General features: G+C 40.8%; 2 protein-coding genes across 2 annotated transcripts in view; one reads left to right on the forward strand and one right to left on the reverse strand.

Annotated features, from left to right (window-relative positions):
* Positions 1-4,615: 4,615 nt before the first annotated feature.
* LOC149753355 (uncharacterized) overlaps positions 4,616-14,807 on the reverse strand; it is a 100,154-nt gene continuing 89,962 nt past the window's right edge. The window contains exon 2 of the mRNA XM_089923901.1: positions 4,616-8,247. Coding sequence (XP_089780027.1) covers positions 4,616-6,385 — 1,770 coding nt within the window. The 5' untranslated portion in view covers positions 6,386-8,247. The remainder of the gene's footprint in view (positions 8,248-14,807) is intronic.
* On the forward strand, positions 10,188-12,489 carry LOC103710325 (desmethyl-deoxy-podophyllotoxin synthase-like). The gene is made up of 2 exons (XM_089923750.1): positions 10,188-11,604; positions 11,695-12,489. The coding sequence occupies exons 1-2, from the start codon at positions 10,723-10,725 to the stop codon at positions 12,316-12,318; spliced, it is 1,506 nt and encodes a 501-aa protein (XP_089779876.1). The 5' UTR covers positions 10,188-10,722; the 3' UTR covers positions 12,319-12,489.

Consider the following 14,807-nt stretch of genomic DNA (forward strand, 5'->3'; position numbering starts at 1 on the left):
GTGGATGGAAGGTCTGGATGATGTGGAGAGTCTGGGTAATCAGAGTCTGGCTCAGGACTGGGTGATGGTCTGGTGGTCTGAGCAGTGAGAGTGGACTTCCTGACCCAGATCCCGTCTTTCTTCCGAAATTCCATCCTGTGCATGGTCCCCGTACCCAAGCGATCAGTCCATCGCAAGGCACGAGAGGGTTCCCTCTCAGGAATGGAAATTTCGTACTGCCTAAACAGGAGAGTGAATATCATCCCGTATGGGAGGGAGAGCCTAGGTCTATCTAAAGGCTCACACATATACCTATAAATCAGCTTGGGGAAGTTGACCGGGGTGTCCTGAAGAATGTAAGACATAATAGCTAGGTCCCTCTCATTCACAAAATCAAATCTTCCTGTCTTAGGGAAGATGGACCTGGATAGAATGCTCAAGAGGATTCTCACTTCAATAGGAAGTGAGCTAGCAGATACCTCATCTAGGGGGGACTGAGGTGGCTGCCCTAAGACGATCGTAAGGGCCTCAAATCTATCCTCAGGATGTGCAGGAGCTACCCCTACCAGTGGGAGGTGGAGGATATGGGCAACGAGATCCTCCGTGACACGTAATGGGACACCTAATACCGTGCCCTCAATACCTCCATCTCCCCGATGGACGGTACTATAGAACTCTTGAACTAGGCCAGGATAGGTGGGAAGGTCCAAGGTGAGGAAGTACTCTAGACCCTGGGCTCTAAGCCTATCGCCTATGGTGAACCCTTCCCGGGAGAGGAAGTCAAAATCGACATACCTCCCGGTGGAGACGGCCTTCCCGGCCAATGGCCTAACATGAACCTCCCTAGGCGGGGAACGATCCGGAGGTGGTTGCCTCGCGGGATCATGCCGCGCCTTGGAGCGCCGCTCGGGAACGGCCGCGGGACGGGACCTCTTCCTAACGACGGCCTTACGAGGCATCTTGACCTAAACGGGAATAAAAATACCTTGAGGACGATGAAGGACGGACAGAGGAAGCTCGGGACGGACCGGAAATGACCTAGGAACGGATGGAAACTCAATGTCCGGCGAAGAATCGACGGGAAAAAGGCTTGGAGACGATCGGGGATGACCTAGGAGTCGGCTCTAGGGCTTTGTGAACAGTGGCGGCTTGAGGAAAAGTGTTTGCGAAACGACAAACCTAGGGTTAAAAAGTCGGATCCCGACTGCGAGTCGACTCCCCTGAGTCGCGAGTCGACTCGACCTCGAGTCGACTCCAGAATATGCGCGAGTCGACTCCCCTTTTGCTGCCAGCTTTGCGAGTCGACTCCCGCAAATGCGCGAGTCGACTCCCCCTTAGGAGCCGGCTCTGAAACTTACTCGAGTCGTCTCTAACCTTGGCACGCACTTAAAACTCTTGCTATAATCGCGCCAAATGAGGGAAAATCACCTAATTAAGGACTGATATGATGATCATTGAATAGAAACTCTCTTTTAACCTCATTCTCATCATCAAAATCAATTAATCTAGTGGTAACTCCCACTAGGATGGATCAATCACTCCTAATCCCCTTCTAAGCACACTAAATCTCTCTTCACTTAGGGGTTTTGTGAAAATATCTGCTAATTGATTATCAGTACACACAAAGTGGAGTGACACATCACCATTCAATACATGATCTCTTATGAAGTGATGTCTTATCTCAATGTGTTTAGTTCTTGAGTGTTGAATTGGATTTTTAGTTAGATTTATGGCACTTGTGTTATCACAATTAATGGGGATTTCATCTTGTTTAATGCCATAATCTTCTAATTGTTGTTTAATCCATAAGATTTGAGCACAACAACTCCCGGCTGCAACATATTCAGCTTCTGCAGTGGATAATGCAACCGAGTTTTGTTTCTTGCTAAACCATGAGATTAGGTTTTCTCCTAGAAATTGACAAGACCCGCTGGTACTTTTTCTATCAAGTTTACATCCAGCGAAGTCTGAATCTGTGTACCCTATTAAGTTTAGGCTAGATTCTTTAGAGTACCACAGTCCTATGTTCTTAGTTCCTATTAAGTATTTAAAGATTCTTTTAACTGCAGCTAGGTGTGATTCTTTAGGATTAGCCTGATATCTAGCACACATGCACACACTAAACATAATATCAGGTCTACTTGCAGTAAGATACAGTAAAGAACCTATCATACCTCTATAAAGTTTTTGATCGACGGATTTACCTGATTCATCTTGGTCTAACTTACATGATGAGCTCATGGGGGTGCTGATTGATTTGTTTCCCTCCATATCAAACTTCTTGAGCATCTCCTTGATATATTTTACTTGATTGATGAAGATGCCTTCTTCAGATTGTTTGATTTGAAGCCCGAGGAAGTAGTTCAGTTCTCCCATCATGCTCATTTCAAACTCACTCTGCATCAAATCAGCAAATTCTTCGCAGAGGCGATTGTTAGTGGCACCGAAAATGATATCATCAACATAAATCTGTACTAACAACATATCCTTATTTTGTCTTTTCAGAAATAATGTTGTGTCTACATTTCCCCTAGAGAATTCATGTTCTAATAGGAATTTACTAAGTCTCTCATACCATGCTCTAGGTGCTTGTTTTAACCCATAAAGTGCTTTGTTTAGTTTATACACATGATTAGGGTATTGATGATTTTCGAAACCAGGAGGTTGTTCTACATACACCTCCTCATTAATATACCCATTTAAAAATGCACTCTTTACATCCATTTGAAATAGTTTGAAATCTTTAGAGCATGCATATGCTAATAATAGTCTAATAGCCTCAAGTCTAGCTACGGGAGCAAAGGTTTCATCAAAGTCTATACCTTCTTCTTGATTATAACCCTTTGCTACTAGTCTAGCCTTATTCCGTATAACAATTCCATTTTCATCTAGCTTATTTTTATATATCCATTTTGTACCAATAATTGGATATTCAGAAGGTCTCTCTACTAGATCCCACACTTTGTTTCTAGTAAATTGGTTTAGTTCTTCTTGCATTGCATTTATCCAATTTACATCATTTTCGGCTTCTTCTATATGTTTGGGCTCAAAGTGTGAAACAAAGGCTAGATGATTATTCATATTCCTAAGGGATGCTCTAGTCCTAACCGGTTGTGATGGATCATCTAGAATTAGTTCCTTAGGATGCCCGTGAGCATACCTCCAAGCTTTAGTTAGCCCATGATCCACTATAGGCTCTTGGTTTGATGATTCTCCTTCAATCAACTTTTGATTATCATCTCGTAATCCCATCTCATCTATCTTTTCTTCAAGTATTTCAATATCATCATCAAAATTAACCTTCTTACTAGATGAGATGTCACTAGAGTCATCAAAAACAACATGTATGGATTCTTCTATAACTAGAGTTCTTTTATTAAAGATTCTATAGGCTTTACTAGTTGTAGAATAACCTAGGAATATTCCTTCATCAGATTTAGGGTCAAATTTCCCTAGATTATCTTTCCCATTATTATGTACAAAACACCTACATCCAAAAACATGAAAATAGTTAACCTTTGGTTTTCTGTTTTTCCACAGTTCATATGGTGTTTTCTTTATGATGGGTCTTAATAGAACTCTATTTAATATATGGCAAGAAGTATTAATGGCTTCTCCCCAAAAATACTTAGGGAGGTTACTTTCACATAACATCGTTCTAGCCATTTCCTCTAGTGTTCTATTTTTCCTTTCAACAACTCCATTTTGCTGTGGTGTCCTAGGTGCTGAGAAATTATGGGTTATCCCCTTTTTGCTACAAAATTCATCAAATAATTGATTTTCGAATTCGGTACCATGGTCACTTCTAATAGCTATAACTGAGGATTCTCTAGCATTTGTTACTTCCTTGTGGAACTTCTTAAACATAGAAAATGCTTGATCCTTATGCGCTAGAAACATGACCCATGTGTACCTAGAGTAATCATCTACTATAACTAGACCATATTTATTTCCACCTAGGCTTGTTGTTCTAGTAGGACCAAATAAGTCCATATGTAATAATTCTAGAGGCCTAGAGGTAGAGACACATTTTATGGATTTAAAAGAATTCCTAGATTGTTTGCCAAATTGACATGCTTCACAGATTTTGTTCTTTTCAAATTTTAATTTTGGCAAACCTATCACGGAGTCTCTTTTAACTAGTTTAGTTATTGTGTCCATGCTTGCATGACCTAACTTACGGTGCCATAACCAACTAGCATCATTTTCTTTGGTTTCATTTACAACTAGACATTGGTTATGTTTTGCAAGATCTTCTAGGTCTACAACATATACATTTCCACGTCTAATCCCTTTAAAGACCAAACTATTATCATTAGGATTTGTTACAATACATAGTGATGGTTTAAACATAACATCATATCCTTTATCACATAATTGACTAATGCTTAACAAGTTATGTTTAAGACCATCAACATATCTAACATTATCTATAAAAGTAGAAGGGGTGATTTGAACTTTACCAATGCCAATGATGTGACCTTGGTTGTTGTCTCCAAACGTCACAACACCTCCCTTCTTAGCTTCAAGGGTGAAAAATTGGTCTTTATCACCCGTCATGTGCCTTGAGCAGCCACTATCCAAATACCAGCAATTTTTGTTGACCTTGGCTGCAAGACACTCCTACACAAGCAAATCATGTCATCTTAGGTACCCAAGTTTTCTTGGGTCCTTCATGGTTAGTCAAGTTGGTTCCTTTTGGAACCCATACCCTTTTAATTTTTCTTTTAGTTTTCCTTTTCCTATAGTCACATGTATTTGCTTTATGTCCTATATTTCCACAACAGAAACAGGTGATTTTCTTAGTTTTTGTTTCCCCAGCTTTAACAAAGAAATTACTAAGAAGTTTTTGCTTATTCCTTGGTTTGTACCCTAAGCCTGCTTTATTAAATACTGCACGTTGACTATTTAGTATCATGTTTAACTTTTCTGAACTATATGTAAATTTTTCAACTAAGGGTTTGTATTTGTTAAGTTCTTTAGTTAATGTTTGATTTTCTGTTTTTAAATCATTTAGTTCTTTTGTTAGATCCTTGTTTAAGACTTGTTTATGGTTTGAAAGTTCCTTAGTTAGTTTTTCATTATCTTTAGTTAAGGTGTTAGTCTTCTTAATTAAAAGTTGATTGCTTGTCTTAAGTTCTAGATTTTCTTTGGTAAGATTATCTTTATCCTTAATTAATGAATCATGCTTATGAATATAAGTTTGATTAGTTACTTTTAGTTCTCTGTTTTTAACATTTATATTCTTATACTCAATCATTAATTCATTGAACGCATCATAAAGTTCATCAAAAGAAAAATCAGGATGCGTATCGGAAGTTACCTCGTCTTCGTTGGCCATGAAGCAGAAATTGGCCTTTTCTTCTTGTTCCTCGTCAGAAGAGGAGGATGATGAGTCGGAGTCGGATAGTGTAGTGACAAGAGCTTTCTTCTTCTTGTACTTACTCCCCTTCTTCAGTAAGGGGCATTCAGCTCTTATGTGACCCGGCTTCTTGCACTCGTAACATCCAATCCCCTCGTTTTCTCTTTCCTTACCTTTGTCCTTCCGGTAGAAATTTGAGGGCCCTCTCCTTTGATGATAGGACTTCTTGTGGTTGATGAATTTCTTGAATTTGCGCACAAGAAGAGCCTCACCACCATCTTCCTCATCTTCTTCTTCTTCACTGCTGCTGCTGCAAGATAAGTCCTTGTTAGAAGAAGTAGATTTTAAAGCTATTACCTTTTTCTTATGGGAAGACTCTTCCTCGTGTTGTTTCATGGTGAGTTCGTGAGTCATCAGGGATCCAAGGAGCTCCTCAAGTGGAAGCTTGTTCAAGTCTTTAGCTTCTTGGATCGCTGTCACTTTAGCTTCCCACAACCTCGGTAGACATCGAAGGATTTTCCTGACAAGCTCACTGTTAGTATAGTTCTTGCCAAGGCTTTTTAGGCCATTGACAATATCAGTAAACCTAGTGAACATGGATGTGATAGTTTCATTTGAATCCATTTTAAATAGTTCATATTTATGAACCAAGATGTTTATTTTGGATTCCTTGACTTGATTCGTGCCCTCATGGGTCACTTCAAGTCTGTCCCAAATTTCTTTTGCTGAATTACAAGTTGAAATCCTATTGAATTCATTACGGTCTAAGGCACAATAGAAGACATTCATTGCTTTAGAGTTTAATTGTGCCTTCCTCATGTCATGTTCATCCCAATCCGTTTCTAGTTTGGGTACCTTGACACCATCTATATATATGGATGGGATGTATGGGCCATTTACAACAATGGTCCACATCTCATAGTCTTGGGCTTGGATGAATATTTTCATCCTAGCCTTCCAGTATGAGTAGTCGGATCCATTGAAGAAAGGGGGTCTTTGGGTGGACTGACCCTCAATGTGAGAAGATCCAAATGGGGTTGTCATTTTGATCTTTTAACTCTTGAGTGGAAGAGTTTTTGGCTCTGATACCACCTGTTGCCCAGATAGACAACCCAAGAGGGGGGGGTGAATTGGGTTTTAAAACAATTTGGATAATTTAAAACGTTATGGATGATTAATTAAAAACTATGCCAAGTTATTTAATTAATTACTATGTGCTGTGAGCAATATGAAATGAGAAGAGGAAGAGACAATCAATCACAAACACAAGTTTTATAGTGGTTCGGAGCTATCCCTTGCTCCTACGTCCACTCCCCAAGTTTCTCTTGGGAATACACTATAACCCCCTTGGATTACAGCCGGTTGTTTTGCAAGCTCACAACCAAACTTGTTGTTTTACGAGCTAACAACGAACTCGGTCGGTTTTCCCAGGCTCACCGACTAGAACCAACCCCGATTGTTTTCCCGGGCTCACAATCAAACCCTTTCACACGTTGGTTTTAAAACTGGCTCACCAACTAACCTTTATCCCCTTGATTCAATCCCCCGATTGAACCAAGTAAATACACGTAGTAGAAAGAAAACAGAAAATAAGCTTCTCAAAAGCAGGTATGAAACAATATATTCAAGGATGAGTTTAGAAGCCCTCAAACGCTTTTAAGCTTAAGTAGAGGAATGGCTTCTTGACTCTGGTCTCCTCTTGGATGAGTGATCGACTTGAATGTAGGAGGAGGAAGCTTTGAATGCTGGGGAGAAGTTGGTGGCGCAGTAAATGCTGATCTCCCCTTTTTCTCGTTGAAGAGCACTTGCAAAGCTTGAAGACTTGAATGCTTGGAGTGGAATGTATGTTCTCTATTTTGCTACAGTCTTCTGTGGCTATTTAAGCCAACCCCCACGGAAACTAGCCGTTACTCCACTTTTTCTGGCCGTTCTGCACACTCTGCGCAGCCTGACAATGTGACCGTTGGTGGGTTGGAGTCGACTCGCGCGATCAGGAGTCGACTCGGCTGTAGCGGGAGTCGACTCAAGCTTTTCAGGAGTCGACTCGGCAACTGTTCCAAGTTTGAATTAAAGTTGCCGTCACGACTGGGAGTCGACTCGTCTTGGCCCGGAGTCGACTCGCCAACTTCTGGCGCTGACCTGGCAATTTTGGAGTCGGCTTTTCCTCTGTAGACCGTGGATACAAATTTGAATTTTGCCCTCTCGAGTCGACTCGACTGTCCTGGGAGTCGACTCGAATCTCAGAGCCCGAACTCCCGATTCTCTGTCTTTTGGCTCATCCAGTCTTGGAGTCGACTCGAACTTCCTTGGAGTCGACTCGGCTCTCAGTTTCCGAAAGTTGGTCTTCTGCCTTTTGACGTGAAGCTTGTCTTGGTGTCGACTCGAGCTGTCTGGGAGTCGACTCGAATCTCAGTGGCAGTAACATGGTTTTCTCTGTTGATGGTCGCACAATCTTGGAGTCGACTCGCGTAATGCGGGAGTCGACTCGAATCTCAGAGTCCATAAAACACTCTCTGACTTTTTCTTTGTGCACCGCTGGGAGTCGACTCGCGTTCCACTGGAGTCGACTCGAATCTCAGATCTGAAAGACTGCTCTTCTATCCTTCTGTCTGTTTTCAGTCGGAGTCGACTCATACTGATTAGGAGTCGACTCGAGCTCGTGCCAGTGACCTTGATACGCTTGGAGTCGACTCGTGAAACTCGGGAGTCGACTCGAGTCTCAGACATTGGTTCAGCAGACTTCTTAACTTATCCAAAATACTGTAAACCATGTCTAGAAACACTTGAGCAGGATTTTCACTGAAACACTCAATTGAATTCATTAGTAATCACACGATATACTCAAATGCTTTGAGCTCATCAAAATCAAACGGGGTTTTAATCAATCACTCCACACAATATATAATCTCCACTGACAGAGTGTCGATATGCCAGCGAATGACTCCACTAGCAGGGTGACGATATGCCATCGTATAACCTCTACTAGCAGGGTGTCGATATACCAGCGAATAACCTCTACTAGCAGGATGTCGATATACCAATGAATAACCCCACTAGCAAGGTGTTGATACATACTCTCGCTGTGAGTCCAAATCCATTTCGAAGCAAAAACTTATTTTCTCATATTCAGTGTTCCATATCAGAAAATAAATAAATTTATACGACATCGAAATTAATTGAACATAATCCATATCAAAATCAATCAAATATAATCTATATCGAAATTAATATGTTCAATTAAGAATCATACAATATTTCATAAAGATGCACATATAATAATAAAATACTATGTATCAACTTCATAAATCAAGAATAATTCGATTAAAAAATATCTATAATTTGTCGATAGATCTACAAAAAAGAGTTACATTACTTACCTTGTAAATGCAATCCAACTAATAAATCTAATTAATTCTAAAATTTTTTCTCGGAGCCGAATATTCCAAAAGTTATATTTTTTATTAAAATTTCATCATATTTTTTTAAAAATAAAAACATTAAATTTCATCATCCTCACAGGACAGACCAAGCAAGAGTGCCTCACATCCCAGTCGGCCCGATCAAGGAGATTTAATCGAATTATGCTCGAGCTAGGATATAGATGGTTCAATAGATATTAGATGTGATCAAATCTTACAGTGTTTAGCAAGGGCCAGAATGGGAATGGCATGCCACCCATTGAACATGGATTAGAGTCCTTCACCAAGGTTGATTCAGAATCATGAAGAGAGGTGCCATATTTAGATCTAATATCTCTAAAGAGAGAAAGTTTATAAGAGAGAAATAAGAGAGAGAAAGGAAGAGAAGAGAAAGAATCTCGATCCGGGTTCAATCAAGGGTTTGGATTTGTTGTCAATGGTACGTGTCAATCTAGATCAATCAATATGTCTGGCCCATGAGTTAAGAGAGAGAAACTTTGCAGAGAGATATAAGAGAGAAAGTAGGGAAGAGAGAGAAAGGAAGATTCTCTCGCTCTAACCAAGAAAGAGGTGGTTGCAGGTAATGCCTGGGGTGAGGGACCCATGGCCGACCAGCAGGTGGCCGACGGCCGGCAGCGATTGGAGACCGGTAGCGCCAAAACCAACAAAATATATGGGTTCCAACCTCTCAAACCATGAAACCAACATATTCCGATGGCTTGAGCTCTGGCCACAGCCTTTTGCCACCATGAGGGATTAAGAAAATTCTTCGACAATAAGCACTGGCACGGGAGGCAGCCAGAATCTGAAGAAAATAAGATTGGTCGATCAAAACAAAGAAAACAGGGCATCACCCTTTTCCGTCAAAAATTTGGTGGTTGCTAGCTAAAAACGAGCTTCCAAACTTCATAGAAGAGGGAGAAAGAAGTTAATCAAAGATTGCCAGGTTTTTACCTGACTTCCGACAATGTTTGGCCTAGCAAGGTCATCGATAATGGCCGACGTTCGGAGAGAAAGACTGAGGAATTACTCCGATGATGAGCTTCGATTGGGGCCATTTCTTTGATGGGGTGGAAAAGAAGATGGAGAGGAGCTTTAAATAGAGCTCTACTGCGACCGAATTCCAGCATAGAGTCGGATTCGCTCCAACCTTCTTGGAGAGGAAGAAGACTCCAATTGAGAGTCTCTTCCCTCAAGGCAAGTGCGTGGCACGTGCCTTTTTTTTTGGGAGGGGCCAAAAAGGGCTGGGCCGGTTAAGTGGAAGTAGACCAAGCCAGTCCACAAGATCTTCCATACTTTCTCTTATGATTTTTTCCTGAATATCCTTGAATCTTTTAACATTTTATGATCTTAATGAAATTTTAAGATGGGTATCACTCTCTCTCTCTCATAATTCTCAAAAGTAAAATAATCACAAGATATGTGATATGGTCAAAACTGTCGTTTTTATTATGTGGAGCTATGCTACCTTCCAGTGATGGAATCTCTCCATTGTTCTTCTTCTTGTTCTTTTTCTACAAAGTTTACCTCTCTCTTTCATCATCATCACTCTTAGCATTTTGTTGTTGTTCTTTTTGTTCCAAATTTTCCGTCTCTCTTTCATCATCATCATCATCTTTATCGTTTCTTCAACCTTGTAAGTCTTTCAAGAACATTACCGGTGACACGGACTAGAACAAGATCGATTAGAATCTTTGTTGTTATCTTTAAATTTTGTGAAGTGAATAGCAGAACTAAAAATTTATTTTCTCCTTCAGTGGAACGAATCTATTGAACGGCCACCTTCCTCCCATTTATTAATAGGAAAACAAATCCCAATGAGAAACATTTGTTCCATATCTATGGCCTCTTTTGTGTGATCCTTTCTTGAAAAAAGGCATCTTTGACAATGATTATACCACAGCGCAACGTTCTTCATCATAAGAAGAGCTGAACTTTCTCAATACCTCTCCATTCCCACCTATGGAGATCTTTAACGTCTCCATGTTCTTGATCTCCTTCCTTCTCCTCCTCTTCTTAAACGTCAAGCGCTTTGCCCGCAGAGCTGATCCCAAATTGCCTCGTGGTCCATGGAAGCTCCCCATCATCGGAAGCATCCATCACCTTGTTGGCTCGCTGCCGCATCGGTCCCTGAGAGATTTGTCAACCAAACATGGCCCCCTCATGCTTCTAAAGCTCGGCGAAGTCAACACCCTCGTCGTCTCCTCCCCTGAAGGAGCCAGAGAGATCATGAAGACTCATGACATCACGTTTGCGAATAGACCGATGCTCGTCGGCATCAAGATCTCGACATACGGTGGCAAGGACCTCGTCTTCGCCCCCTATGGCGACTACTGGAGGGAGTTGCGTAAGATGTGTGTCTTGGAGTTACTAAGCTTCAAGCGCGTGCAATCTTTCCGGTCAATTCGCGAAGAGGAGGTGTTCAATCTCATTCGATCCATTTCATCGATGAACAATAATGGATCGTCACTCGTAAACCTTACCAAGAAGCTGTTTATGCTGACCAATGACATAATTATGAGGGCCGCCATTGGAAACAAGTGCAAGGATCAGAATGCATTACTAGTTGCATTGACAGAAATGGCACATCTATCTGGGGGATTTGATTTGGCAGACCTATTTCCATCATCATTTCTTGCAAGTCTCATTAGCAGGGTGGCACCCAAGATGAAGATGTACCACGAGAAGGTAGACCGGATCTTGGATGACATCATTCGCGATCACCTAGAAAGGAAGAAGGCCAGTTTGGTAGAGGAGGATTTGCTAGATGTCCTCCTGAGAGTTCATGAGGAAGGTGGTCTTCCATTTGCTCTCACCATGGATGCAGTCAAGGCTGTCACTTTGGTGAGTTCTCAGTCCGACTAAATCTTCATTCCATAAGAACTAGTACAATTAAAGTGTATTTTGAGCTCCAAATTCGCTTGCTTTTTAAAGGACATGCTTGCTGGGGGAAGCGAGAGCGCATTCAGCACCTTGGATTGGGCCATGGCAGAGCTAATGAGGAATCCAGAAGTAATGAAGAAGGCGCAATCGGAGGTGAGGGAGGTTCTCGGCAGAGAAGTGAAGGTGACTGAAGGAGAGATTACTGAATTGAATTACTTGAAGCTAGTCCTCAAGGAGACACTAAGGTTGCACCCACCAATTCCCTTGCTAGTCCCTCGAGAGTGCCGGGAGAAGGTTGAGGTACTAGGTTATGAGATTCCAGAGAAGACGAGGGTAATTGTGAATGTTTGGGCATTGGGGAGGGATCCAAAAATTTGGGACGATGCAGAGGAGTTCAAGCCGGAGAGATTTGATGGAAGCAAGATTGATTTCAAGGGAACCAACTTTGAGTACCTACCATTTGGTGCTGGTAGAAGGATGTGCCCAGGGATCACATTTGGACTTGCAAATATGGAGCTTGCCCTTGCTTGCCTCCTCTACTACTACAACTGGGAACTCGCTGATGGAATGCTGCCCGGTGACATGGACATGGCTGAATCCTCTGGAGTGGCAGCTCGTAGGAAATCAGAACTTTGCTTACGTGCCATTCCTTATATTTCTTGTCCCATGGAATAGATGTTACAAGCTTGGATGTTCTTGTGGTCTTCTTAAAGAATTTCCCTCTATTGCTGAAATGGAAGAATTACTTCCCTGAGCGGCTGGGATGTTTCTTTTTCTATCAGAGAAGCAATTAAATACATTAAAAATGAGAGACTTTGCCTTTTATCTAGACAAAGCTATTACTCATACGCTCCTTAATTGCATACGTGCTAGAAAACACATGTAATTAAGAAAGATGTTTTGATACATACCATAGCCCAGCTCATACTATAGGTGCTACAGCTCGAGCCCAACCCTTGTTCCCCAGACGATAGTTCCGGAACCATCATAAAGACATAAACTCATGGTAAATATTTAATTTTTGTAAATATATTTTATACTTTTTAAACTGAAAAAAATAAATCAACAATATCAAGGGCTAGCTTAAAGCCTCAAACTCAAATAGTAGTGGGCTTCAGGCTAGAAACTAGGCCTGAAGGCCGAGTTGGATCAGCTCGGGCCTAACTAAATTAAGTTATATTTTGTCTCGTGAACGCTAGTGTACACGAAGAATCTAATCCCACTTAGTTGCAACAATTGTTGTATTTTGATACCTCTGGGGCTCTAACCTAGAGAATTATGTAACTAAGAACAATTTTTGACCATGTTCCAGTCCATTTAAGAAAAGCGAAAAGAAAAATCAACAATAGCCAGGCATCTAGAGATAGTTTGGACTTCTTTCTGGTTTAGCCAATACAGAAAAATTATTCCAACAGCTTGCAGTAAGATAATTAGCCTTTGGAGCTCAAACTTTTGGGTGATTGTAGTGCAATGTCTATATACAACTCATTAAGGAGTAAGGCATCAACCATGAAAAGCTGAGGAGGAAGACTTCAGCTCAGATAATTGAATTAGGTTATAATTTTATAGTATATTTTTAAATGAAGTTATTTCTCTGTGCTTGTTACACACTAGGTCGATTGAAAAAACTTCAACTGCCATTTCGTAAGTGACTCCTAAAGTGTAGAACGGCACGCTATTTGGTGTAGATCTATGTCCCATCCTAGGATCTAGAATAAACACCAATTTGATAAGCAACAATGGTGGAAGAAAAAATTTAGAAAGTGAAAAACATATTATTTTTTAAAAAAATAAAGAACAAAGCAATAAGTTTGGCTTCTCTTATAAAGAAAACTTTAAGGCTCCCCAGGATGCCTCCCTCCCTCTCTCAAACACGCCTCACAAAGATCTCCCTCTACCTCTCTTCAGGTAATTTTCTCATCCTTTTAATAAAACTTTATATTCTTTCCCACTACAAGACAAAACTATTTGTATCTCTCACTAAAGGATAAACTCTTGTACATTGAGTCTAAAACTCAATTTAACTTAACTTGTACATTGAGTCTAAAACTCAATTTAACTTAACTTGAACTGACACTAGAAAATAAACTATTCTAGCTAAAATTGGAATAATATATAAGGATAAACTAGGAATAAAATCTTCGTACAAGTATGACAAGCAATGAACCTCCAACACTCCTTCTTATTGCACAGTTCATGCCTACAACATTGAACTTGTCTATATTGTGAAATGCCACAACAACTATTACTGATATTACCGCAGTAACTTCAATATGTAATGATTTGTCGAATCAACAATTAAATAATGCAGTTTTACCAGCTTGTTCCCTTCGACATATATATTGAAATCAGTAGTGTCCACTGGCACTTCTCCTCATCATTGACTCTATGGCCATTATGCTGAGATTCCATTGAACATCCATCTTATTTCAACAAACATCAAGTTGTTAGTTATAATCATTGTAAGCATCGATTATTACTTGTAAATAAGTAAAATCAGAAACAAAATTTTAGCCATATCTGTTTGCTTCTAGTTAAGCAACTCTGTATATTTTTATATAGTTGGCTCCTACATACGAAATCAAATCTTCATGCACAGAGGCTTCTAATTGTTCAAACTCTAGAGAGTAGCTTCAAATTAAATGGCACATTAAAAATCTTGTCAAATTGTAACAACCTAAAATAGGGGAGGGCTAGGTTTCCTCCTTGTTGTCATTCCTCCCCCACCCCCCCCCCCCCCCCCCCCCCCCCCCTCCTCCCCATCTTTCCATCTTGGGCAGCTAGCAAAGAAGAATTCTAGAGGCCACGACCGCCTTCTAAATCGACCTGTAGATCCATTTGAATCCAGCCAAATCCAATTGAAAACCTGCCTTTTTCTTTTGCTTTTTTCCCCAGCTGATAGGCAAGGAGGTTGTTGGAGCTAGCCTAGGAGGAGCGGATCATGCATTCCTCCACGTGCGGGCGACTATGATGGCCTTAAAATCAAGCTCTCCACTATTTTTAATCTATTGACCTCTTTTCTCTATTTTTCACCTCCCGCATTGCCCCTTTCTCCTATTTTCCTTCTTCTCCTTGAAATACGGTTGAGAATGCCGCCATGTGCACATTCGGGGAGCCACGACATCGATGAGCCCCTCCATCACCCTCCTCTGATTTTCAGTTGA

The sequence above is a fragment of the Phoenix dactylifera genome, chromosome 6 (genome assembly GCF_051530095.1).
Source record: "Phoenix dactylifera cultivar Ajwa chromosome 6, Ajwa_hap1_PhDact_Kaust_v1.1, whole genome shotgun sequence".
NCBI lineage: Eukaryota > Viridiplantae > Streptophyta > Magnoliopsida > Arecales > Arecaceae > Phoenix > Phoenix dactylifera.